Genomic DNA, 26,235 nt, shown 5'->3' with positions numbered 1-26,235 from the left:
ATAATCTTCATTCTAGTCTTTGCCCTAATTTTGGGTTGTTCTATACTCATGAACATTAATTTAGTGAATAAGATGCCAGTTGATATGAATGGAAGATTCTTCATATTTTCATGTGTAAAACTGTAAAGCAAACATAAAAAGTACACTCTTATCATTTGGTGAGATTATTTTCTGCAGCCAACATTTAAAGAGAATTTATGAGACTGGGAGCTGTTGCTTGACCAACCAGATTTTGTGCTGACAGTTCTGTAATGAAATTAGCAACCCAGAAATGTATGTATTACCTCCAGGAACTTAATGAAATAAGCAACATGCAGTTGAGTTCCTATTCGCTACAATAAGAAGTGATTTCTCTTTTTGCTTACCATTAGGTTTTCCATTCTTCCACTTACTTCTGGAAATTCAGGCCATTTATTTGGTATGGATATTCTTTACAAATTAATTTATAATATGTTCCTATTTGGGCACTTGTTAATCAAGGTATGTGAGCTGGAAAACACTCTTGACAATTATAGATTCCTCGAAGTAGTGATAACCGGAATCAGTTCCCACTACAGGAAGTGGCAAGCTCTGCAAGCAAAACACTGCATTGCAGATAAAGGGAGACATCAAAGTCAAGATTCTGAGTGTGTGTAATGGTAACCACAGGAGTAACTTACAAATCTTAACTTGCAACAAGATTTTTACTAAAGTAACAGCTTAATATCAAAATTAATAATCCTCCTCTTTTTAAAAGTGTTTTTGGATTCTGAAAGCACTCCTGCCTTTGTGAAAGCACAGTGTCTTTTAAAACCATACATTGGGTGACTTATCCCATACTGACTCACAGTTAATTGTTCTACAAACACGTTTTGGGAGGCTGAAAGCTATGTACAAGGCAAGTACCTTAAACTGAGTTGCATAATTTTAGCCATTATGAGTTATGCATGGCAATAACCAGGATAATACAGTGTGAAAAGCTGTGCTTTTACTGCAGGCCATTTCTTCAGAGCTCATTTACCAGGCACAGCACAAGGAGAAACAATCTCCTATTTTTTCAGTACACTTCCCATTTTTCAGTTCATTAGCATTTTTTCTCAAATGCTATTTTCTACTGCAATTCATCCAGCAAGGATTCCTCTGTTTTCCTTTCCATTCCTTTCATTTTGACAGCTCTTGCACTCACCTATTTTTAGAGGGGTTATACGTATACAAGCACACATAAATACGCCTTATATCTCACATCTCTTTACTTTATGTGCCTTTCATTTGGGTTCAACCTACGTTTTCTTCTTAGATTCTCAAGCTTCAAATCATACAAAGCACAGAAAAAAGTAGTTCATCATATGGAGATGTAAGAAGCTATCCATGCTATGTCTGGGTGACTCAGTATTGAAAAGGATGAGTGACAAAAGCATTTATAATGTCAAATTTTCCCTGTAATTGGAAGCAGGAGATTGTTTCCTGTGGCTTGTTCTTTTCTTCTCTGCGGCCTGCTGACAATATCACACAATGATATTTTTATAGTTAGGGTCATAAGGTGGGCTGAGTATTCCTGAGGACTAGAGTATAATAAAGCACTGCATCCATCTTCAGGGGTTTCTTGCTTGGAGCCCAGAGCTAGGTTGGGCTCTGCCATGTCCTCTTACAGCATATGTTTGAGATGGTGTCTGGGTGTGTTTTTGTTTGAGGATAAATAACCCTCCTCCACTGATTACAGAAAGATAGCCTACAGTATACAACCAATTTTTTGTCCACCTGAAGTTGTGAGATGAGTAACCACACTGCTCCACAAATGCTATGGGTCTTACTCAAGTCAAGTGGGTGCTACCAGTGCTACTGGCTGATTTTGGAATGGCTAGACAGACTTGCATGCATACATAGGTCCACATATTTTGTAATTTTCTGTGGGTTCCCAAATGAAAATTAATGAGTTCACCTATTCTTATTGTAAAAGCCTTAACATTTTTCTCTGGATTTGGTAGTGGAATGCGCTCCAGTGTAAGCACAACTATGCATGAAATCCAGATGCATGTGACAGTGTTACAGTGCTTGTTGGTGCCAACCAGGGTTGTTTTGTTCATTGCTGTTACAAGGCATTCACAAAAAACATTGTTGGTGTTGCCCACTGAAATACAGGAGATTCATGTTCTCCATATAGAAGCATAATTTTGTTTTCCAACAGATCTCTACGCCTTAATAAGTTTCTGAAACTGCAGTTTTGTTTTCAAATTACCACTTAATGCAAACACTTTCTGCAATTTGTGTGAATTTGTTATAGCTGGGAATGCCAACATTTTATTTACATAGAAGTAAATCCAATGGAAACATCGCATTATACCCAAGAATTCAAACATGCTCAGGAATTCCCCAGCAGAGAGAATGACACAGACTCTTACCTCAACAAAAGCCTTGATCAGGCAGCTGGGTCATACAATGAGCAAATGCAAAGAGCCACATGGAATAATCACTGTTGTCTAGATTGCGAAGCCATTCCATTGAATCTAATCGCTGCTTGAGGCGCAGGGGTCTCTTTGATCACACTCCAGCCCTTTCTTCTCCAACTGGAGCCTGCCCCACTGAAGCCCACCCTATTACTACACTCCATTTAGCATACAGATAAAAGATATATTGCCAGAGTCTGAAATTTAGGAATTTGCAATGCAGTCTTTGGTTTTCAAAAAACTGGAAAATTCCTCTGCTTTGTAAATTACTCTAAATTGTGTCTCTTAGTTGCAGTGCTGAGCAGCTTCTATGGTACCTGTCTAGAAAATTTGACTCTATCACAGGAGAAATGAGGCCAACTGTTCTAGGCAACAAAATGCTATCTATGGTTTCATTGCCAGGGACTCTATAACTGAAAAGACAAGCATAGGATAAATGTATTTACTTGGTAGGATAAGATGTTATAAAATGCCCTTCATGGCCCTGGGGTGGAAGCTATAGGGCAAATGTAAACTTCTTCCTAGCTGCAGGAAGCAGAGAAGGCAGTATTTGCCTTGGGCAACTGCAGAGAGGCAAGAGTCAGCCACACAAAACACATCAGCAGTCAGAAGTGACTCTCTAGAGCTCAGTTTCCTCAGATCTAAGAGGAGGAACTAGGAATGAAATCTGCTTATAGTCTCAGCAACGCTGGGATGTAAGCACGGATGTTTTGATTTGGGTCACTGCATCATGTCTTATGCAGAAAGCCGTTTCTACTGGAAATTGATAGATCAGAGGAAGTTCATCCTATTCAAAGTTACATTGAAGGGTTTAAGCTCAGCTGCACGACTGTCTTCACAAATAAAAAGGAGGCCAGCACTCCGTGCCTCTCAGAGATGCGCACGTGAGAGGGCCCTCTGAGGGGAACAGAAGAATAGGCAGGAAGGGGTGTGCAAAGCTATCTTAAGACTAATTGCTGTTTGCAGCTGCAGATAGAAACGTGCTTAATTATCTACTATATGCATGCAAATTTGGTTGCTGTCACTAGAGTCCAGATGTTCCCTTCCATTATACTGAGTACAACAAACAAAAGAAAAAGGGTCAGAGAACAAAATAAAAGGGCCAGGAGTGGCAGCTTCGTGATGTTTTCCTTCCTGGCATATACTCGGCCTGGCTGACCATTTTTCTGAACTCCTCATCACAGACAGAGATTTGTAAGCTCATAGACTTACATCTGGTCAGGAAAGAGGGGAAGCCTGAGAAAAGTTGCAGTTGCCCAAAGCAAATACTTTCCCCTCAGCACTGGGGAAGGGGTGCAGGCAGCCAGTCAGTCCCACCGCCCTCCCCTGGGCTGAGAAGAGGTTGGGACACCCTGGATGCCACACAGGAGCAGCCCAGGAGGGCAGAACTGAGTATGGGGTTGAGGCAGTCAGGGCCTATGTTCCTTGTAACCACATAAATTGTCCACACTAAACCACCATATAATTGTCCAGTCAAATTAACAACAGTTTCTAACAGCTTCTCTGCTGTAGACTCTTCCCTTGGCAGGGGTTAGTACTCTCCAAGCAATACCAAGGCTTTTTACTTTTCTTCTTCAACTATAAGATCTTTCTATCCATCCCCTAGGCTTGTATCTCGTTTTTAAGCTTTTTTTTTTTGCACTGATTAAAAAAAACCTTATATTTTTTCACAGAAAGCGAGCTGTAACATTCCTAGTTTTAACTCTTTGCAGCAAAGTCCTTTTTATAAGGTCTCTGAGTTGGGTCCCCAACATTAAAAACACACAAAGCTGCACAAACACAACTAGATCCTCTTCTCCTATCTGCCCAAATCCAGGAACAAGAGTAATGTCAATTTATCCTGATGAGGCACCTGGCCTTTATTCTGTTTGATGGCATGCAGTGTCTCTTTGAAAGATTTAATCTTTTCATTCCATTTTAAATAAATAACAGTAATGCCCAGTAGTGGTTTCATGGTGTCTGTTTCAAATTAAATTTGTGCTGAGCATACATGTTCTGTTGATTCATTTCATCTTTTATGATAAATGCAATATACATAGATTCAGGGATCAAATGTCCTCATAAGTGGCTCTGCTTTGGGAACATTACCTTCCTTTAACATGCCAATATCAAGTTATAAGAATTTGACTAAATACAACAATCACTCCAAAATTTAGTACTACTCTTCTGCATGCAGGAATAATGAAATTGCCAGAAGAGTTTTCTTTCCTTTTGGCCTGGTAAAGGCCTAGTGTGATGACTGCAGTTACTTTTGATTTTGAGCAGCATAGGAAACAGCTGAGCCACAGTGGGGTCTTTGGCATCAAGGTTGAATGGCTCACAGCAGGCATTCTGAGACCTCCCAGCACTGCCTTCACCACTGACACTCCTCAGGGAGCATGGTTTATCTGCCTGGTGTCCTTGCTTCCACTCTTCTTGCTGATGAAAATACCCTTCGTGTTTGTGTAAAGTTTCCATTTATGTATATTTGCATTAGATGGATTATCTTAGGTTTTATGGAGACTGTGTCCTGCCTTTCATTACATAATAAACAGATTTAATCTGCAGTAACAATTCTCTATAAACCTTGGCAATATTTTAGAATACATTTTTTTATAACCGGTAGGTAAGATTTACTGCATGTTTTAATAAGGTGTATGAACCAAAGTCCTGTGAACTGGTTCAATCTTTCCACTAAACCCCTGAACTTTGGATTATGCCTATGTGTTTCCCTGGAGAACTGCTCAGAGTGTTTTTAGCTTCTTTACTGCTTAGGTAAATGGCCCTGGGGACATGTCATTACCTTTGATTTAAATGACTGCAGAAAAGGGAAAGTTAGAACTTTATTACTGATCTGACACCTTGTTCTCAGGTAAATTTTATTAGCTGAAGCCCTTGACCTCACCGCAGGAGTCAGTGCCTGGGTATATTACTGGTTCTCTAGGTTTCAGTATTAGGAGAGTAATTCTGATCAGAAAGTAATCAGGATCTAGAATAAAGATTTATGGTAGGTGCTGTTACCCAACTATACAACTCCTCTATTAAGTAATATCTCATGCTGATAGATTTTGGCTTATTATACTAATAATTAACCTTGTTAATTAAAACTGTGTCAGCAAGAGCTGGCTGGACACAAAATCATTTATTTCTCGATCCTTTAAAATGTTTTTCTTTGTTATGTCTTCAGGCATCAAAAAACAATCTGAACAACTCTTTCTGGATTGAAATTCTAATAGTTCTTTTCCATGTTGCCTTAGTTTTGGCCAGGACAGAGTTAATTTTTTGCAGTAGCTGAGAGAGCATGGGTCAAGGGGCATGGCAGAAAGTTATTCCATACCACTTCAGGTCATTGCCAGGAGCAGGGGTAAGGGATTCTGACTTCTGTGGGAGAGGACAGGGCTTCTGGTTAAAAAAAACCATGGCAGCATTGTCTGCCATGGTTCATTGTCTTAGGGGTCCCTGGTGACCATCTTTGCACATGAATTGCCCTCTCTTTGTATTATTTGAATAACACTGCCATTATTCATATTGTTGCTATTACTGTTCATTTTCTTATCTCATTGCTGTTTCCAGTAAATTGTTCTTTTCTCAACTGTGATCTTCACCTTTTGTGCCCTAATTCTCAATTTCCTCTGCCAGACCAGGAAGGAGCAGCGGAAAGGAGTAGGCAAGTGTCAGTGTAGTTTGGGAGAGCCTCAGTGGGTGCACTGAACTGTGAAGCACCATTCCTAAACCATAATGCATATTATTTTATAAATTACTGACACAACTATAAATGTAATTATTCACTCTTACCAGTGCATAGTCCTCCTGTGACAGAAATCTTAGACACAAGCTCCCACACAAATGAGAAATCTGTTGTTGCTCCCAATTTAAATATAACTGAACAGAGACAAAAGGCCATGATGCCAACTACCTTTCTTTTTATTGTGTGTGACAATGCAGCAGTGTTCCATCTTTATCAACGAGTGAGTGACACCTTAACAAAGAAATTGTTTCTCATGGAAATTTCACATGTGCTTCACATTTGGAACAACCTGTAGGAAACATACTGACTGGCTGAGGTGTAAAGTAATGACAGGAGCGTGTTGGAAAAAGATCTTATGCTATCAGCTGCAAAGCAGGAGACACTGTACAATACAACCAACAGGTCACAGTTTGGTTTTATTGCTACAGAGGATCCCCTAAACTGACAGAACATAAAAACTCATTGGTTATTTTGCTTGCAATTCTTTATACTCAGAGGGTGCTTCATTGCAGCTCAGGCAATGACCAGTCTCTTGCAATTTTAAGATGTCTGGGCCAGCTGCACAAAGGATGTTTATGTTTCTGCCTTGCAGCCTTAATGTCTCCAGTGAAGCTATAATACTGTATTATAGCACCATCCCCTTTAACATCCCTTTTGCCAGGGATGTCCATTTAATGTATTTTTAGAAAATGCAGACAGATTTACAGAAGGTTGTGCCCTAAATTTCCTTATATCATTAGAGTAAGATGCAGGAGGTTTTTGGTTTTTTTAAATGAGGAAACCACAAAGAGAATGATGATAGGCAAAAAGCATGGGAAGAGTCCATTACAAAACCATAACACATTTATAGTGTTTTCACTGACTGCATTTTCAAGGCTATTTTATGAAGGGCAGAAAGGAAGGAGAAGGGAGAAAATACCCCACATAATAAAAAAATACCTTATATGAAAAATACCCATGCAGGACTTATGAAGAGGAAAGAGGATGGAAAGCTAAAACGAATTGGCTTACAGGTGACTCAAAGAAGTGGTTACAAAACCACAGAAAGTTAGCTTGCAAAATTCATGTTTCTGGTGACAGTGTGAAAGGTCAACGGCTCTGTGTTTTAAATGAAAGTTCCACAGAAACAAAAGCACAAAACGTTAGCTCAGGTACAGAAAGAATGTTAAAAGTTTTAGTTGGAAGCTTTTGTTATTAGAAGCTGAAGTTACAGTCATTTATAAGCAGTGAAAAGGCAGTATGTTTTCCTTTTTTTATATATATACTTGCTTTTTTTTCTACAACGAATGTGTATTTCCTTCTACAGTGCCCTGTGATCTATTTCATTTTATTTGCTCTCAGTTCTCAGTGTTAGGCTTTCTGTCTTTCAGCTGCCAATAATCTAGCTGTGGTTTGTAGTTCTAATAAATGAAAACTCACAGACCTTGGTGTCATCCACCTCAGATAACATGATCCTATTAAATCTAATCCAAATTAACTGGATGAGAACCCTTTGCCCTTGATACTTATATGGACAAGAGAGGGATTTGATGCTAACAATACCAATGTGGTTTAGTGTAGAGTGGAAATCTGCTCTCCTGTAATTGATTTGGGATTCAGAAGAACTCTAACACGCTGTTAAAGAGCGTGTGCTTTTTAGCCATGTGCTCTCAGTGTACTGAACATGGTATTTGATTAGTAAAATGACTATAGAATAAAATGTTATAGGGAAAGCCTCTCCTGTGTGACTATTTTATTCTAACATGGGAATTGCTAGTTTTGGGGGCACACCTGAAATGCTACAGCCAAAAGAGGCAACTCATTCAAGTTATTGTCAAATGGCAACACTGATGATGAAAGTCTTGGAACTACTACTTCTAACAATTAAAAAAACCCATAACACAGTGTCCACATGGGTTTCTTCAATAATAAAAATTCTTCATTGATTGAAACAGAACAACTTCTTTCCTCAGGTTAAGATCATCCACTGGACTTGATGATCCTTGAGGGTTCCTTCCAACTCAAAATATTCTATGAAAACGGTTTTTATTAAGTGTTCCTCAGCCTGATGTAGATTTACCTATGTGAAAGTACAGAACCTGAAACTCTAGTTGGCTTTTATTCATTGTCCCAACAATGACTGACTGTCTGACTCTGTGGAAGCAATGCAACTCAAAAAATTGTGGGGAGAAAAAAAACCCAAACCACAAAGAACCTTAAAACCAAGGAGACTTTTCTATTTTTTTGTTGTGCAAAAGTAGTATTGTATTGGAATTAATACTTACTGATCGATATATCTTATATTTACTCAAGTCTTTATACATTTTTCATTCCTTTTTGTCAGCATTAAAACTACTTCTGATAAAATCAAATCAAATGGAGGGGAATTGAAATCCAGGACTAGCTCCAGGTTGTGATGCAAAAATTTTTGCCATGGCTTTTGTCTTTGTTTTACTGAGGGCAGTAAGAGAAGAATGAAAAGGCTTTTTTTTGTGGTTTGGGAAAATCTACCTCACAGAGCCGTCTGATGAGCATGAGATAGGGAAGGTTATTAGAGAATTGCATGATAAAATGCAATTGTTCCTCCTTTCTCCTTCTGGAAACTTTTAGTGTCAATTACGCCAGTAAATGAATTGAGTATTTTCACAGTTTTGGTCAAATAAGTATTTGAGCTTTTATAAATAGAAAGGATTCAGTTGTTGCTATCACAAGAGATTATTTCTGAACTCATCACCTCCAGCCTGATGGGTGCTGCTGTCTCATGTGGCAGGTTGCTGTACAGGAGAATATGTCTAATATAGGGAGAGGGGTCTGCCATGTCAAGCCTTTGCTCCCTCTGAGCCCTCAGCCCTGGCATGCATCCCATTCCCAACAAAATCGGCTTTACACTTCAGAAACCTCTGCATGGACACAGATTTGCCAGTGAAAGAGTTGCCATAAAAGAGAAAGCAACACAAGATTTGGTGTGAACAGCTTTCTGACACTTTTGCTACCCTGCAAAGCTGCAAAGGGATTAATGACCAAAGTCATAAGGGCTATTGATCTGGCATCTGCTTCTATTAGTCCAGCTTGCACCACATTTCAGACACACCAAAGACATCCTGCTGTACATTGAGAAGAAGGCAGTGGAAAGTAGGAGCATTAGGAGTGAAAGAGAATTTGTCTGCATGCCTTCCTACATCGAAGACCAGCCTTAGAAAAGGCATTCTTTTTTTTTTATTTTTTCATTTTACAAAAGAGGGTTGGCATCAGGGGTTGGGAATTAAAAAAACCCATTTCCTTCTGAACACGCTGATTCTGAATGATAGAGGAAAAAGAAGCCATGTCAAGTCTATACCAGCCCTCTTCTCAGAAGAGTAGAGCAAAGTGGGTTCCCTGCCCTCCACTGTGAGTCACAATTAGGTACAAAACAAAATATCTGAATGTTGAAGAAAACAATTTTTCTGGGTTAGTCCTGTAATTTGTGCTACATAATTGTAGCAAATGCAGCTGTTACTCTTGATAAAACTTTTCTTCATTTCATTAGGCAAAAAATTGCCTATGGAAGAGACTCTCTGTCTCTGAATATTGCAAAAAAATGACCCTCTTTTTGAAATTTTTAGATAATCAAATTGTGATGAGCAGAGATGGAGAAATGATGGATTCCTGGTTATTCAGGCAAATCAGCATCTTAAACCTACAAAAATATTTGCACAAAGCAAGCAGGATTTAGCAGTTTCTAAAAAGTACATTAAAAACCCACCAGGTTAAAACAACCAAACAGGAAAATGAAAGGTTTTAGGAACATATTGCATTTATTTGGTCCCACAATTCCTAACTTTGTAACAAACCCCCAGAGTTTCACTCCTTAAAGTGCTTCAAACTCCATTTATATTATTATTATTACTTTGAACATCAATGTACATTTCTGTATAAGCAACAATCCAAAGAGATTTATATTTTAATAAAATTCTTTATATTAATGGATCAAATTTGCTCTCAAGACGGCCAACATTAGGGAAAATTAGGACACTGGAGTTGCTCAAGTCTCTGCTGTTGTGGATGAGAGCAGAATTTGACCCAGTAGGATATATGCAATTACATTTTCTGCATATATCTCCAAAGGCACAACAGATTACCTCAGAAATCAATGACATTTAAAAGGGAGTTTGTCAAAGCAAATACTTTTTGTTTGCTTTGGCACAGTCCACATCCAGAGGATGCATTTGCTCACCGGCTGTTCGGAAGAAGCAGCCTGATGCTGGTCAGCAAAGGGGAATCCACACAGCCCGATGTGTGCACGACAGCTGTAACAACAGAGTTACTTCTCTGGGCACCCTTGCAAATTCACTGCACCATGAACCTCTGAAATCCTCCTGGTGGAAACATGTTTGTCATTGATGGTCATATTCTGAAGACACCCAAAATATGGGTCTTCAACTGGAAGCCATGGGGTGTCCAAATCTGCTACAAGACCAAGGTGAAAAGACCAAGTTAATAAGAATTATTTTAAAGAACATTAATTATGGCAGGGCTTTCAAAAGAGGGAAAATTATATGGGAGAACATAAATGGATGGGATCTTTGTTTTGGAAAGGAAAAAACATGAAAAAAATAAGAAGCAGTAATATTACCTGGAATTTTGCCAAAGTAGAGTGGCTGATACACACGTCTAGGAGGAGATGGTTGAAGTACAGTGGTATAGTTACTTTGTGTGCCCACCTCTAGCTGCACGGCGTTCTCCTTCTGAGAGACTACAAAGAAGAAGGAAAATGAGAACTCTTTCTCAACCCTATTAAAGAATTAGCTAGATATGGCACTATTTTTAAATAGCATCTTTCTTGAAATTCAAGGCATAGAAAAAACTAATTTTATTTTAATTCAGTGTTAGACTGACAAGCCTAGGTCATCATACCAAAAAAATCTTATATAAAGCCTTTAATTAAAACAAGACCCAATACAAGAGTATTCTCAGACTAAACAGAAGTGAAATGATTAATAAAAAATTTGGAGCTGCAGTGCTCTGTGCCCACTGGGCCTTCAAAGCTTCAGAAGAAATGGTATGTACAATGTACCTGCAATAGTATGCCACTGCCCATCAGACAGAGGTTTCTTAGGTGTGACTGATGCCTGGAATTCTCCAGCATCACTATTTCCAGCAGCAATCACCTGTAGAGAAGTTACCTGTTAAGCTACTGTGACAAAGAACAGGAGCAACAGGGGAAGGTCAGAGTTCCTCTGCTGAATGAGGGCAATACAGCTGGAATGGACACAGTCTGTACCCACCTTTCCTCCCTTCATGTAAACAGTCAAGTAGTTGTCTTGCTTGCTTCCAGCATGGAGGAGTACAGCTGTGGAACTCCTTGGTCGAATGGTAAAGGCAATCCTGAAATCCAAACCCATCAGCAAATTACCTGTGGAGAATTAAACAGTGGGGAGAGGGATGATCATAGGAGGAGATAATTGGAAAACCACGTAAAAACAAGTAACCCATACACCTATGTGCTTCACACAATTCCATATACCATAATTTCTACACAGCTTACCAATGGTGATATATCCTCCTTCATTAAAGAAGTAAATCCCTGTGTCTATGGGAACATCCAGACATGGAAGTACGCCATGTTTTTGTTTAGGTGCATTCATGGCTTTTCCATTCATCTTAAAATTCCTCAGGCAGCCCTTGAAACTCTTCATTGGCATATTCTGAAAGCATATTTCAAAAGATGAATACTGAAGCATTATGGCTTTTTTCAGAAATAATACTAAACATTGGTTGTTTTGGACAGCTGGACTATAGAAAGCCAAGTGGCAATAAAGGCACCTAGTACCCATCTTTGATGCAGTGAAATGGTATTCCAAAATTCTAAAAAAGTGCTTGAAACTCAGTAAGAGTTGATTTTGAATTAACATGACTCCTGCTAGTAAAACATACTTCCCAATGATGTATCAAAAAGACAATGCAAGAGGAATTGTGAAATCCGTGAAGCAGATTACTTCTGTTTATTTAAATCTGATTTTATAAAATACCCTGGATCATTAACTGTCCTCTTTTTAAAATAGAAACCACATGTATTTCAGATTCAAATCCAGTTCTACATCCATAGTTCCTTAATGAGAATGATTCTTTTGCTTTTCTACTAATTATTGCTTAGTCTACTGAGGCAAATGTTCTGCAGAAAGATGGTTATTTCTGGAATTTAAAATGTGACTTTGGTCTTCTCTATTTTTAAGGAATAAAAATGAAAAGAGTGCATGGTTGTCATCAGTGTCTCAGCAACATATTGAAAATACGAGTCCAGGTGAAGGCTGTGAGAACAGATGAGGAAAAAGGTTCATAATGAGCCACTGCAAAGACCAGCCACAGATGGTGCACACGTGGTCCTTGGAAATCCTCCCCAAAGCTTTTCAGCATGGAAATCCTGCACATTAAAGACTTTCCCATATAATTAGTGCAGCACAGGGAGTGTGCATGGGTGGATTTGTCAGTGATTTACCTGTCTCTTCAGTGGTGGCAGCCCTCCCACGTAGACTGGTGGCTTAATGTTGATGGCAGAATTGGTTGCCAATTTTCTGTGCTGGGCCCTTAGACCATCAATGACAAGACGGGCGTTCTTTCCATCTGTGCTGAAGACCACCTTTCCAGGAGGCAAGGATAACAGAATAAAAAACCCAAAAGCCAACAAAAGCCACTGCAGATTTTCTTTGTCTTTAAATTAAATACCATGTTGTTGGAATATTTAAACTGAAAGTAACATCCTGGGACCATCAGCCTCAGAAAGGTCTCTCAGAGACCTGTCTACCACATGAACTTTCAGGCAAAAGAATTAATTTCCAGTGACCAAAACTGAGTTTCTATTCTCTTAAAAATGCAATAGGCTGTGCCTGCTGAATGCTAGTTATGCTAACACTGTGGTTCCATACTACTTACAGTGTGCCATTGCCCATCATTGTATTTAATACTGGTTCTGACTTTGATTTGTTTTTCTCCAGAGCCAAGTGAAAAGACAAAACGTCCTTTTGAAATGTGGAGAGCCATGTAAGAGTCCTCAGAGCTTTCCTCCATGAAAACTATTAATCCTCTTGATGATCGAGTCCGTACATCTACAGAGAAATGTAACCTGTAGTGGAAAGCAAGCATATTCCAGTAAAGGTCTATTTTGTTGGTTGTTGTATCTTTTCTGTTCTCCCATGAAACTCCATTTGGGAAATGCAGAAGAGCATTTGGGAGGAATTATGGCATTATTATACACTGCATTTCTGAATGTGAATGAAACTTGACACATTCAGGCTAAGAAACTGGCATTAACATGCACTGTAATTGTTCACCACATCCCAATTAATCTACTCAGTTTAGGTAAATGTTTGCACAGGAAAAAAAAGCCTGAACTTTTAGAACCACCTTTTGTTATGGTCCAACATATAAACAAGAAGAAAATCAGCACCCTAAGAGTCAAGAAGCTTCAACAATTCAAGTACTAGGAGGAGAACAGAGAACATTTTTATTACCTGTCTGTAGATAACAATGGAGAAAACATGTAGGATATGAAACTGTTTGGGATGCTTCCAAGGAGATATGCTTCACTGCTGTCATGTAATGGAGCTGGTATAGAGTGGTTTTGCACGTTAGCAGCTTTCAAATAATCAAGGTATTTTTCATTCTGTGCACGAGACAGAATTGAAACATTTATTATATGTGCACATAAATAGAAACATTTCAGTCAACAACACATTTAAGAGCTCCCAGCCAAGGCAGAAAGCAGCCTTCCCTAAAAGACAGAAAAGCTGTTGTCATTCTAGACAGGTGTGGGTTTAGCATGAAACTGCAACATGGTGAGAACTTGCTTCAGATGTGAGATGGAAGGAAAGAAAGAACATCTGAATCTCAGTTCCAGAAATGATGGAAACCCTGGGCATCAATATGGAGCAAAGATGACAGTAACAATAAGCATACCTTGAGCATCTTAAGCCTGAGAGGATTTTTAAATTCCTGCAGCAGCATTGGTTCAAGGTTTTCATATTCCTGGCAAGCTCCAAGGGATACACCAGTCTTCCCAGTATTAGCAACAAGATTTTGAACTTCAGGGAGCTGACCTACCCTGTCATGATGAAATCAGTAAGTGCTGACTCAGCATTCCTTTTCTTTAGTGTAATCAACAACAAACATATTGTAAAAATGTGTTCTGTGCAAAATATATTTCGTAGTGACATGATAGTAGAGTACCAATTTTTATTTTTCAAGCAAATATGTACATTCAATGCTGTAAATCATATCTTCCCTGGCTCTGCTCATTTCTTTTTGGCTATAAAAAACTCTGATTTCTGTTCTCATCTTTTCTAAAAAAAGTACTTTTTGCTATAAGCTATTTAAAAAACACAAACATATGTGGTCCTTGAAAAAAGAGGAAAAAATGACAGCAGCTTTGATCAACATTTCTGAATCTATAAAGACTATAAAACTTTGATTGGTAATTATACATAAACGATTTCAAATCAAGAAAATATAACATCATCAGGTTCTGCTTCACTTTCTCCTTAAATAAGGTGTTCCATTGAGTTTTGTCAAGGGACAAAGCCTGTCACAACTTCACATGTACCTCTAGTATTATAGCCAAATTATCAGGAAGACTGTCAAAACCAATTTACCCTGTGTATAAAGAATAATATTAAGCAATACTATAATTTTCTAAGTTGTACAAAGAATCTCTAATCAGTAAATTACAAAAAACTTTACAGCTACAAAAAAGCCACAAAGCTCCTTGCTTGTGGTTTTCTATAAGAAGAGTGGTAGATTTGTGAGTAGAACCTGAACTTCTTGAATGCTGCTCATGCTCCATTCACTCCTTCAGACCAGCTACAGTATTTATTCTTCATCTGTTTTGGCACAAAAACTTTCCAAATTTGTTTTCTGATGGGAAGTTTAATATATATAGGTAACTCCTGATGCCTTTTCCTGGTCTTAAAAAAACTGAGAGCCAGACAAGGTTAAGGGATAAGGGGGTTTTACTTCGGTATTTTAATAAGGATCCTTATGGTTCACCACTTTGCCAAGGTGGGATGCACCACAATGCACACATGTGATAAAATCACATATATAATTCACAGACCTTACAAATTGGGATGTCTAACAAGGATTCCCCCTTGGGAGGCTTGGATGAACAGTGTGATATTCCCCCATCCAAGGAATTCTCCCGTGGATGGGCAGAATCTTAGTTTAGAGGATATGTTCTAGAGGGGGCCTTGGTATCTCAAGAAAGCATAGGGCTTTCCAGCCTCCTACTTCAAGGCCTTTAGGATGTTTGGACTCCTTGCTTAACAGACTACTAGGGCTGTGCTGAGTTATCAGACTTAAGGAATTACAAGTGAGCATGCAAGGAGTACTGAGGATACATAAAAGGTACATAAAAGGCAAAAAATCATCTTGGCATCACTTGATTGCCTCATAGTGCTTTTAATGAAGACATAATTTGAGCAGCCTGGTCTAGTGGAAGGTGTCCCTGCCCACTGCAGGGGGCTAAAACTAGAGGATCTCTAAAGCTGCCTTCTAGCCCTTCCCATTTTGTGGTGGTATGACAATTGAATCAAAATACACTATTTTTGAAAACTCTACACATGTGTAAATATTCATCAAACTTAACTAACACAAAGTCTCACTGGGACATGACTTATGGCTCATGGAATGCTTGTCTTCTAGAAATGTATTTATGCATATTTTTTCTCCTAAATTTTGCCTGTAAGGTGTCTCTAATAATCAGACAAACATGTGAAAAGAAGAAATAGCCTAAATAAGGTGGATGATTTCTACACATATGGTCCCACTTGTTTGTGTAACTGTTTTGATTCTGTCAGTAGCTTTGCTCCTTTTACCACCTGGTTCCCTGGGGAGCTATAACAAGACAATTTAGCAAATCTTTTTGGATGCCTTGCTGGGACATATACAACTCACTCTGCAGAGTTCATTCTTTGGCTAACAGACTGCTAAACAGTCTGTCAAAATTATTTAGTCTGTTAGACTAAAATTATTTTGCATCTAAACAGCAGATTTAATTATAACTGGATCCCATGTATAATATACCTGAATGAAAGAGTATTTGAGGGCAGCAAAGTTAGGCATTTGTGAAGGCTTCACACATGCAGAAGAAAAGTATTTTAGCAAAATGTAATTTTAAAATGATTTAAGAAGGAGAACAGGCCAAAATGCATGAAACATAATTCTTTCTAGGCCAAATACCTTTCAATAAAGATGTTTGAGATGCAACCTTCAAAATCTCCACCAAATTTTATAGGTCTGTTTGATTCCTGTGAGTTTGATGACCTGGGAGAGTCAACTGCTTTTGACTCATCATCAACCATCAGATGTACTCTGAAAAAAGCGAATGAAAATAAGTATGATATATAAAGAAATAATTAGGAAACTAAATAAAAAAAAAATATATATATATATATACACATATATATATATACATATATATAAAAGAAAAATTTGACAGATATGTTTCCTTGTTACATTGTGATTATGCTAGAGCTTCATTAGCTTAGTTCTGGGACTTTTTCAGTATGTGCTTATTGACTGCTGTGAAATTGCTCTGCTTTTCCATATTAGTTAATGAGCAAGAGTTGAAGTTCATACTTCAGTCCTACGGTGAAATGCTGGTGCAATTGAAATTCATGAAAAAGCTCTCATTGTCAGCTATGGGACAGGATTTTAGTTTTTGTGTCAAAATGAAACAGACAGTATTTAGTTACAATAACCCAAAGTTACAGCCAACCATTCAAAACTTTCCACTTAACGAACACTTATGTAATTTCATGCAATCAGTATGATTTAGGAGCTTTTCAGTAAATTGTCTCTTCTAATATTCAATATCTGCATAACAGATCATTATTGAAAAAACAGACACAGCATTTGCTTCTTCCCTGGTCCTTTATAGGAGACATACATGAAGGTTATGGGAAGGGGAAGAGCTCCAAAGACTCCAAAGCTCCAGCTAGACAAGCAGTCAAAACTCACACAACCTATAAAAGAAATGCACAGTAGGGTACAGCTGAAACATCATAGGTACCAGCGTCCATATTCATAGAACAAAAATCTCCTTTCCCTTCACTATTTAGGTATCCTCTACTAGAAGAGACCATTTTAAGCTGTTTAGCCAAAGAATTAGTCCCCTAAAATTTGAATTTCCTTTCTCCAACTACTGCATATAAGATCTAGATGAAGAACTGGACTCACCTGTTGCCTGTTTTCATTACTGTCACATAATGCATTGACCCATCTTCATATTTCTTTTCCAGTTTAATTTCCTTATCTCGTATCTTTGCAGTAACAGAGCCAGGACTCAGAAAGATGGAAAGAACGTCAGGCTACAAAAGAACCCCACAAAATGATCAGCTAAATAAATGCAAAAGCCTTTAGCTCTTGCTACTGCCATTAATACAGATCTCAGTGGGTGCCAGCAGGCAACAAATTTTCTTACACTAGACCTGCATTTCTCAGTCATCTAGTACCAGATGTGTACCAAGTTCTGCATCATGAGCATAGCTTCCATTTCAAAATACCTCTGCACTCTGAATAGCAAACATTTAATTAAAATACTTGTTTACTTTTACAAAAAGCAGAGGAGCCAGTTCTCCACTTCTCAAATACCTGGTGTGCACTCACTTCTTAGCTCCTTCAGCCAGCCAGAATGGGTTCTACTTAAACTTCCCTGCTTTCTGAGGGATCATAGCCAGAACCAATCCCTTTCCTCTGCCTATTCGGACATGGGCAGAGTGCTATTTTTGGGCAGAGTGCTATTTTTCCTTGAGAAAATTTCCAGCCAATTAAGCAACAGTTTTCTTGCTGGGATGTTGGTGTCAATCCGTGAACTACTAGAAGGCTCTAGTTCAAAGCTCAGTTACTTGTCAAACTCCTTGTTGGCCATGTGAAGAAACTGACAGAATGCATTTCTCATGCAAGATGCCACACTCAAGAAAGGCATTTCTTACTTTAAAATACAGGAATTTACATGAGACTTATGACACAAACCGAAATTACTGATTTAGAGATAAAAGCCATCACATGTGCTAATTTGAATGTGTTTCATACCCGTAGATTGTAATTTAAGAGTGTTCCAGTAGAAGCTGTTGTCTGAAAGCCAAAGCCAACTTGGAAATTGTTTGGAAATGGGAAATCTGCTGCACTCAGGCTCAGTGTTCCATCCTTGGAGAAAGCTGCAGATCTGACAAGCTGAAAGAGAGAAAATTATTTCAGTGATTTTGCTTTTAATCAGAAGAAATGCCAATATGAGACAACAGCTGCCCCACTCAACATAATTGTGACCAGCTCCAGGCAAAACCAAGCACAAGGGAAACTTCAAAAACCATTATTTCAGTATAGAACAGACTGTCAGAGTTGGCTTTACCAGCATTAACTATGGTCTGAGAAACCAAAAGGCAATAGGAGGCTTGCTGTGAATAATGAGCTGCTCATCTCTAGCTATTGTGGCTTTGAAAGTTGTCACATTTGAGGCGACAAAGCTGAGTAGCTGGAGGAATAGTTCATAACTATGAAGCTGTGCAGATGAGCTACATAATTGAAACTGTGTGAGTCACTGGACACTTTTTAATACATGAGAAGTTTTGCAGCTACAGACAATGAAGATTAGATCCTCTGCAAAGATAGTTTGTGAAGAAATCGCTCTGTGAAAGGTTTAGATGCCACAAGTAAAAGAAAATAAGCAAAAACTTTCAGTGCAATACTGTAGTAAAAAGGGCAAATGAGATGATGCACCATGTAAGCAGCAGTAAGTAGAAGCAGAAGCAATCGTTTTAATCTCTCCATGTAGCACTAGTTAAGTCAGCACTGAAATGTCATGTTGTCCCATTTAAAAAAAAATATGGCAAAACTCAAGGATGCACAGAAAATAATTACAAAACAATCAGATGAGTGGAGCCTTAGAATGTGAGAATTTGATGGAAGTAGGCTGTTAAGATCTTTCAAGAAAAAAAGGCTGAGGGGTCATTTAATTGGGAAGCGTTAACACTGTGTCAGGAGGAAAGATACAGAGTAGTATTAAGTATTCCAGCCTAATCAATAACAGCAACTGGAAGCCAACAAGCTTACATGGTAAATATGAATACTTAATTGTGAACAGTATTAAATAAGAGGGTGGACTATGTGCTGTAACAAGCTGTCACAATAGGGCTGGTGTCTCTTTTATTTCTGCATCTTCACACCCAATCCAGGTTCTTTTACTGCCATCACATGTTACCAAAAATAATTTTTGACTTTAGAAAAACATAATGGTCCAGGAGTTATAGACAATCCAGAGCTTGTGAACTCCAGCAGAAGTTTTTGAGGAAATTTATTAGTTACCTTCCAGTCATCTGAACATTTCTTGCTGACACCAAAAGTCTTATCAAAAACAACAGATGCAGTGCTTGGGTTTTTCACATTCTTCATGCAGCCCCGGAATGGAGGTGTGGATATATTAAAGCTGGTTTCAGAGAGGGGAAGGAAAAAGAGTTCAGTAGCCTGGCATTTCAAAGCACACACCACTATAAGTAACCTATAAATGCTGACAATATAAGATATAGAAAAAGAGGACAAGAGCAATCTTTCTTGTGTACACATACTCATGCTAATCAAACCCAGTCTTTAGGATGAGCTACAACAAAGATCTCACCATTAGCCAAAAATCACAGATCATGATCATGTATTATACACTTGTTTTTTTATGTCACATGAGATAGTTGATACAGAGCATGAAAGAAATTATGTAAGGAATGAGTTTAGATGGAGTTTCCCTACAAAGCCTGTGTATTACAGTCTTTTTATAGTTACTCACCGTTCCCGTAGAAAAGATGGAACTCCACCTAGGTAGTACTCAGTGAAATTGAAGACTTGTATGTTGGCTCTAATACCAGGACTGACATACACAACTTTGTTTCTTCGGTCAAGCACCAAATTAATCTGAAATACATGAATAATGAGAACCACTTCACTTGGCAGAAACAAAAATCATTTACCTGATTAAAAGTACCCCCACAGAGCAGTGATGTTTTTTTCCCCCTCCTCTTGTTTACTAGTGACTAGTGCAGTACTACAAAGGTGCTTTGCAAGCTTTGGACATTTAGTCAAAGCAAGAAAAATGTTAACTCTCCAAATACAAGGTGAGGTTTTATTTTCATCTGAAGGATTGCCCTAAATACACACCTCCCCTAAGATTTAGATACTGTCTTGTCTTTCTAGCTGAAGATTCAGAAGCTGCTGCTTAATACAAAAACTAAGTCAGTCAGCTGGCTGAAGGTAACTTAACCCAGTAAAGCATACAGATTCCTTGCAGCCGACCCTGCAGTTTACACTATTAAGTTGGAAATATATTAAGGGGAAAAGGGAGAACTAATCAACAAGGAAATCAAAGGTTTTTAACAATGTCTTTATGATTTCACTTTGGTAGTGCTACAAAAGAGCTGGACGGAAGCTAAGGAGACAAGCAATAACAAAGACTGCAAAACAGTAATCTCTAAAAAGATCAGCCCACCCTGAAGAAATAAACCCTTAGGTGGTGAAAACACTAATCTAAGGATGAAACTAATGCAAATAATTGCATTGTACACAACTATCTTTATGTAAAGCATTGCTCTGAAAAAATTTTTCCTTTGGTGTTTTCACTGTTAAAACTTAACTATTCACATTAAAGCAGGACAAGAGAAAGTTTCATTTTTACATGTCCAAACTAGTCTCCAGTGACTTGATTTCCTCACACAAAAGGAAAACTCCACAACTAAACTTTAAAACAGGACAGTTTCAGTTAATGTGTATTTTTACACATAATAATCCCTTGATTCTTTAAAATTACATACTTGTTGGTATGTTCCATCATTTACAGTTTTTCTGGCTTCTACTTCTTCTGGAGTTTCAGAGTCAAGTTTGTATCTAAAAACTGTATGGCCATTTCTAATGAGCACACTGATGAACTGATCCTGCAATAAAAAAACAAACACACCAACACAATTAAACTGCTATAATTTCAGATATATATTTCACTGTCATATGAATAATTTTAACAGAGCTATCTAGTTGCTTCTAGAAAGCTTTTTGGGGAAAGGATAACACAAAGCCTAAAACTTATACTAATCAATCATAAATATTTTAAACTATTATAAACAGATCTACTATCAGCTCCAAATCTCTAAAGGACTTTGTGTCATTTCAAATGTCTACTGACTTTTTACAGCATTGAAAAATTATCTAGAATATGTCCCGTTGATTGCAAATATGCCTACAAGAATATTAGATAAGTAGCAGCACTGTGGTTTTGAGCATCTTTACAGGTATAAGTCATCATGTCACTTCTATATTCCTTCTTACTCCATTTCCACACATACCTAGATTTGGGAAGAGTGCACTTCCAATTTTGAAGGATTTCAATATTTGAATATTGGTTTGATCCCAATTGCACTCTTCCCTTCCTGCCCCCAGTTCTGAATTCTCTGCATGGCCTAATGGAGGAGCTTCTTGGAATGATTTTTTACTCAGCCTTGACAAAGTGAGTATTCAGCAACCATGGTGGAATCATTGAATAGCCCAAGCTGGAAGGGACCCATAAGTCCAGCTCCCTGTCACAACTACCTAAGACTAAACCATATGACATTAAACATACAGCAATATCGACTGATTTTCCACATAGATGAAAATAACACTTTTAAGACACTTTTATTAACTCTTAACACTTTTATTTCCTTACAGTTAATACTGTATCTAACATGTTCTTTATTAAGCAAGATTTTTAAGATGTTCTTGCACTACAGAACAGACAGAAGCATTCCACACATTACCCCATTTGCTGCAAAGAACACGATGCCTTCATCTGCAGTCGTCTCAATGGTCTGCTCGTACCGAACTCGTTCGCCACTTCTTTCTCCCACTGTGACACTGGCATAACCAGTGCCCTCAAAATAGCTTTGGTCAGTCTCCTCTTTATACCTGTAATAATTCAATGTCACAGGTGTGAATATATGTCAGCAAAAACTTCTACCACATGGACTTACTGCCATTATAATTTTAAAAAAGCTTAAGTTAAAGCTTTTGGCATAGGGCCAAATTCTGATCTAACCCAAGTAGAGAGAAAACCTTCCACTGGCTGTAGGCTTCTATCAGATTCACAAATCTGATCTTTAGAGAGGAAATCATTAATGACTGTATTTTTTGAACTTAATGTAATATTTACTTTAAAAAGTAGATTAACACCTTAGTCTATAAATTATGTCTGGATTTTATAACACTTAAATTTAAATGGATTGAGATTGCCATAGACGTGAATCATGTCATTACTGAGGATTTTTTCTAAGAAATGTAATAAGGGCCAAGAGTTAGAAAAAATCACCAATTTAGCTACAGTAGTTATTCTTCTGGATGTGAAAGACAAGAATTCATAATGATAAAATCAAAGAACTGTGAAACACTTCTGTGTTCATATCATACCTTCTGCAGGGCTGCACTTCAGTGGTGTTGAGATTAAAAGTCCTCTTGAAGTTGTAAAGGCTGATAATATGCTCATTTAGGCTGTTTAATTCAATGCAGCCTTCATAACGAGGGTAGTTGAGATTATCTGGAGGCTGCAAAACAGTGCCATTAAAACCATTTCATCAACATTAGCTAACAAAATTTTACATTGCTATCTAACTGCTAAGACTTACTGCAAATATTATTAAGACACAGAATATGACATTCCAAATATGTAAAAAAAGATACTACATGCCTGCATACAATATCCAAATTATCTGATATGACCCTAGGTGTACTGCAGCACAATTTAAAGTAGAGTCACATGGATTGGGAACAGAACTTAGCAGGGCTGGACAGGTTTCATGCTTTCCTTGGTAAGTGAAATATCATTATGCTCCCTTCTTTGAACTCTAGCATGATACAAGCCAGGCAGATTCTGTAGGAAGTATCATCTTCCATTTCATCTGTTCCTACTGACATAGGTAAACTTTTACACAGGCTTTTGAATGACTGCTAGGTCCCATCTTTACTTGTAAGAACAATGGGATGATTAACACAAAATCTCTTTAAAACACTAAGAAACTCTGTACCCTAAAATCTGGTGGGTATCCTCCAACATAAAAGACAACACTGCTGGGATCAAGATTGAGGAGCATGTCACTGTCTCCACTGCTTGCACTCCTAGGGCTTTCATAATCTGGAGAAATTGATGTTGCTGCTTTGATGTATTTCAGCTTTGCATACTGGTAAATCCTAAAACCAAAACAGGCAGAATATCACATCACACTGATAAAAGATGTTATTAGCAGGTTTTCAAGAAGATTGTTGTACACTGTGGGTCTAATACCTTTCAAATGTGACTTGATCCATAACAGCTTCCTCAGGGTTGCTTTGAGTCATCAATGACTGCACTCTCACTTCTCCATCACCACCTCCCAGGTTATAGACACAAGTAAGGTAACCATCTTTCACAGCCATACCGATGTAGTCCTTGGAAGCCTAAAAATAGTAAGTAAATAATAATTAATAAATGATTAATTATAATTAAGGTAAAATTCAGAAGCATTTCCTCAGAGACATCATCATGCTGTGCATGAGTCATAAGAAATCCACCCACCTAATGATGAGATGTAAGTTTATCAGTTCTGGGAAGAAAAAATTGTAATCCTTCTATGTTGCACTGATTCAATGAATATAGTTACAAATTAACTGAAAAGTCAGTTAATTGTGTGAGTTTTTATTTTTGTAAAAACATTATGTAAAATATTTTTCTCCATCATAACATCTTCCAGCTAAAGCTATGAAAACATGACACCTTTACTAAGAATTAGACTCAACATCTGTGACATAAAAAAAGATATTCAGGACAAGACTCAGTGAAGGACAATGGCTCCTACTGAGGTGACTGGGAGCAGTCATTTTCCCCCAAAAAAATCACTTTTTATTTCTTCAAGATTCTGTATTTAAGAAGTAACCATTAAAATGCTTTCAACAGATGTCCTGGCTAGTTATTCAGAGGATAAAAAGGTGAAATCCAGTGTAGAACAAATACCTCTAAACAGCTTTCTATGTAAGCACAAGGCTTACTACAGATCCAGCTCCTGTCAAATAACAAGAATAGGAACCACATGCAGGAAATTTTTTAAATGTTTGATGGTGATTGAGCAAACCTGAATGCACAAGCAGGTCTGCATTATTCTGCATATTCAGAAGACAAGAAAATTAAGAGCTGAGGGGCTGAATTTTAAAAGTGGAATGATCACATTTTTTTTTTAACCAACAGAGAAACTCAGAGTGACTTATACTGTGAAGAGAGTCAAAGTTCTGAGTCAGGAGCTGGGCTGAGTTTGTGCTGACTGCTGCAGAAACTGACAGGTCTGATGTGTGATGGTATCCATGACGGAGAAGTAACTTCCAAGGAGCAAAAGAGCAAAGCATCAAAGCACAAGGCTCAGCCACTTGTTAAGTTACTTTGCCAGGGAAGGAATGGACACAACGCTTCTATAATACAATTTTAAAGAAATAGGCCAACATTAGCTACAAATTTCAGTCAGAACAGATCACTCCCCATCCTTTTCTCAAAACATTATATCTGGTCTTAAAATCAGATTAAATATCAAAATATACCTACATTTTTATTACCCAGGTACAGGACAAATCTATTTGCCCTCTGCTGGGTGACTGATCTTTGCTGAGGTCTTTGGATAAACAAGGAAAGTGAAGTATAGCCCTTCAGATCTTCGATGTTGCTCGGAGGTCGAACCTCTACCCCAGAGCTGCCATTGAACCTCATGGGAATGGCAACCTGTTAAGAAAACCAAAGTTGAGTGTGTTACAATTAACTATTGCTACCACTCCTGTTTCACTGGTGGGTTTTATTGCAAAGTAACCCATTACACATCCTAGTCATGTTTCAGCCATTAATTATCACAGATTTGGACTCTGGTTCCTACCAAACAAAATAATTAGGAAACTGAGTGGATAATGCAGTTGTCTGTATTATCAATACTTAACACAGCACTTTTTTGTTGCAGACATCAATTAATCAATACTTACTGTGCCTCTGTCAAGTAACTGTTACCTTCAATACACAGACAGGGAAAGATGTGCCCTGCAGCCCTGGAGAGCAAGTCTATGAATTATTGAGATGTCTACAAACACATCCTGGTGCTTCACTTAGCTGGACTTGACTGTTGGGAATTACAATGCGCCTCTGATATCATAAAGACACATCCTATTCCAGCTAAATAAACCATGATCACTAATTCCTCTTATTAATTTTAACTCTAGGTTATTTGTGATGATCTCAGGGATGGTTCTTAGTACCTGAGACCACACTATCACTTCAGCAACTACGGCAGCTCCTTAAATGAGAAAGGGCAGTCTAATAAGGTGCCAGTAGCTAATTTCTAACATTTTGGAGCAGCTGGAGTAACAGGGCTGCACAACTTCTTTGGCAGCATCAGCTTTCAATTGACCATGCATGAATCCCTGTCTCTAAGCAGCAGAGCCAACTCTGTCCCTGCTGCCAAAGCCACAACAATGCACCTTGGAAGGCAAGAGGCTGCTGTACAAAACAGTATTATGGAGATGCCCTGGGGAGAAAAACTAATGGAAGAAAGATGTAGCAGGATGCTACTGCATCCTGTCCTTTTTATGTATGAAGTATTAAGCTTCCCATCACCACAGTTACTTCAGTTGCTGGGTAGTGCTGTTGAATTAAACTTATGTCTGGTCTTTCACACACATTGAAATAAAATTATTTAGAAAGAGTAACAAAAGTACTGTTGTGTATCCAAACCATTGAGGTCAAGCATGATTGCAATGCTCAGGACAGACCTTATTTGCAGCATCTCTTGCCTGCTGAATCAGCTCTCTGATGCGATTTATATTCTCAGAGATGTTGCTGATTGGCATCAGCTGTTGGTTGATACTCTTGATCTTGCTGAAAAGATCTGGAAGTTGGTTTGTCAAATTTTTTACTGCAATGAAAGAGAGCAAATCATTGATATTAAAAAGGAGGAGGAAAACAAGATGCAAAAATATAGTATCACTACACAGTTATCAGAAAAAGCAGTGGACAGGGTAATGACAAAACAGTTTTGACTGGTCCTACAATATTAGGAAGCTCTCACTAAA

The 26,235-nt window shown here is 38.1% G+C and overlaps 1 protein-coding gene across 4 annotated transcripts in view; it reads right to left on the bottom strand.

Annotated features, from left to right (window-relative positions):
- Positions 1 to 6,547: 6,547 nt before the first annotated feature.
- Positions 6,548 to 26,235, bottom strand: part of LAMA3 (laminin subunit alpha 3) — a 109,980-nt gene continuing 90,292 nt past the window's right edge. For 3 of the 4 annotated variants that reach the window (XM_050970291.1, XM_050970293.1, XM_050970294.1), the window contains exons 57-77: positions 25,936 to 26,078; positions 24,728 to 24,901; positions 23,444 to 23,595; positions 23,187 to 23,349; positions 22,573 to 22,706; positions 21,927 to 22,074; positions 20,952 to 21,071; positions 19,934 to 20,058; positions 19,462 to 19,582; positions 18,193 to 18,333; positions 17,338 to 17,468; positions 16,339 to 16,470; positions 14,062 to 14,206; positions 13,617 to 13,768; positions 13,039 to 13,228; positions 12,605 to 12,745; positions 11,654 to 11,813; positions 11,394 to 11,521; positions 11,183 to 11,276; positions 10,742 to 10,861; positions 6,548 to 10,575 (exon numbers count right to left, since the gene is read on the bottom strand). In XM_050970291.1, the coding sequence (XP_050826248.1) occupies positions 10,430 to 10,575; positions 10,742 to 10,861; positions 11,183 to 11,276; positions 11,394 to 11,521; positions 11,654 to 11,813; positions 12,605 to 12,745; positions 13,039 to 13,228; positions 13,617 to 13,768; positions 14,062 to 14,206; positions 16,339 to 16,470; positions 17,338 to 17,468; positions 18,193 to 18,333; positions 19,462 to 19,582; positions 19,934 to 20,058; positions 20,952 to 21,071; positions 21,927 to 22,074; positions 22,573 to 22,706; positions 23,187 to 23,349; positions 23,444 to 23,595; positions 24,728 to 24,901; positions 25,936 to 26,078 (2,960 nt within the window). In that variant the 3' untranslated portion in view covers positions 6,548 to 10,429. The remainder of the gene's footprint in view (positions 10,576 to 10,741; positions 10,862 to 11,182; positions 11,277 to 11,393; positions 11,522 to 11,653; positions 11,814 to 12,604; positions 12,746 to 13,038; positions 13,229 to 13,616; positions 13,769 to 14,061; positions 14,207 to 16,338; positions 16,471 to 17,337; positions 17,469 to 18,192; positions 18,334 to 19,461; positions 19,583 to 19,933; positions 20,059 to 20,951; positions 21,072 to 21,926; positions 22,075 to 22,572; positions 22,707 to 23,186; positions 23,350 to 23,443; positions 23,596 to 24,727; positions 24,902 to 25,935; positions 26,079 to 26,235) is intronic. The other variant, XM_050970292.1, reaches the window with a different exon arrangement.

This window comes from Serinus canaria, chromosome 2 (genome assembly GCF_022539315.1).
Source record: "Serinus canaria isolate serCan28SL12 chromosome 2, serCan2020, whole genome shotgun sequence".
Taxonomy (NCBI): domain Eukaryota; kingdom Metazoa; phylum Chordata; class Aves; order Passeriformes; family Fringillidae; genus Serinus; species Serinus canaria.
The sequence above is the reverse complement of the archived record's forward strand: the minus strand, read 5'-3'. Positions and strand labels throughout refer to the sequence as shown.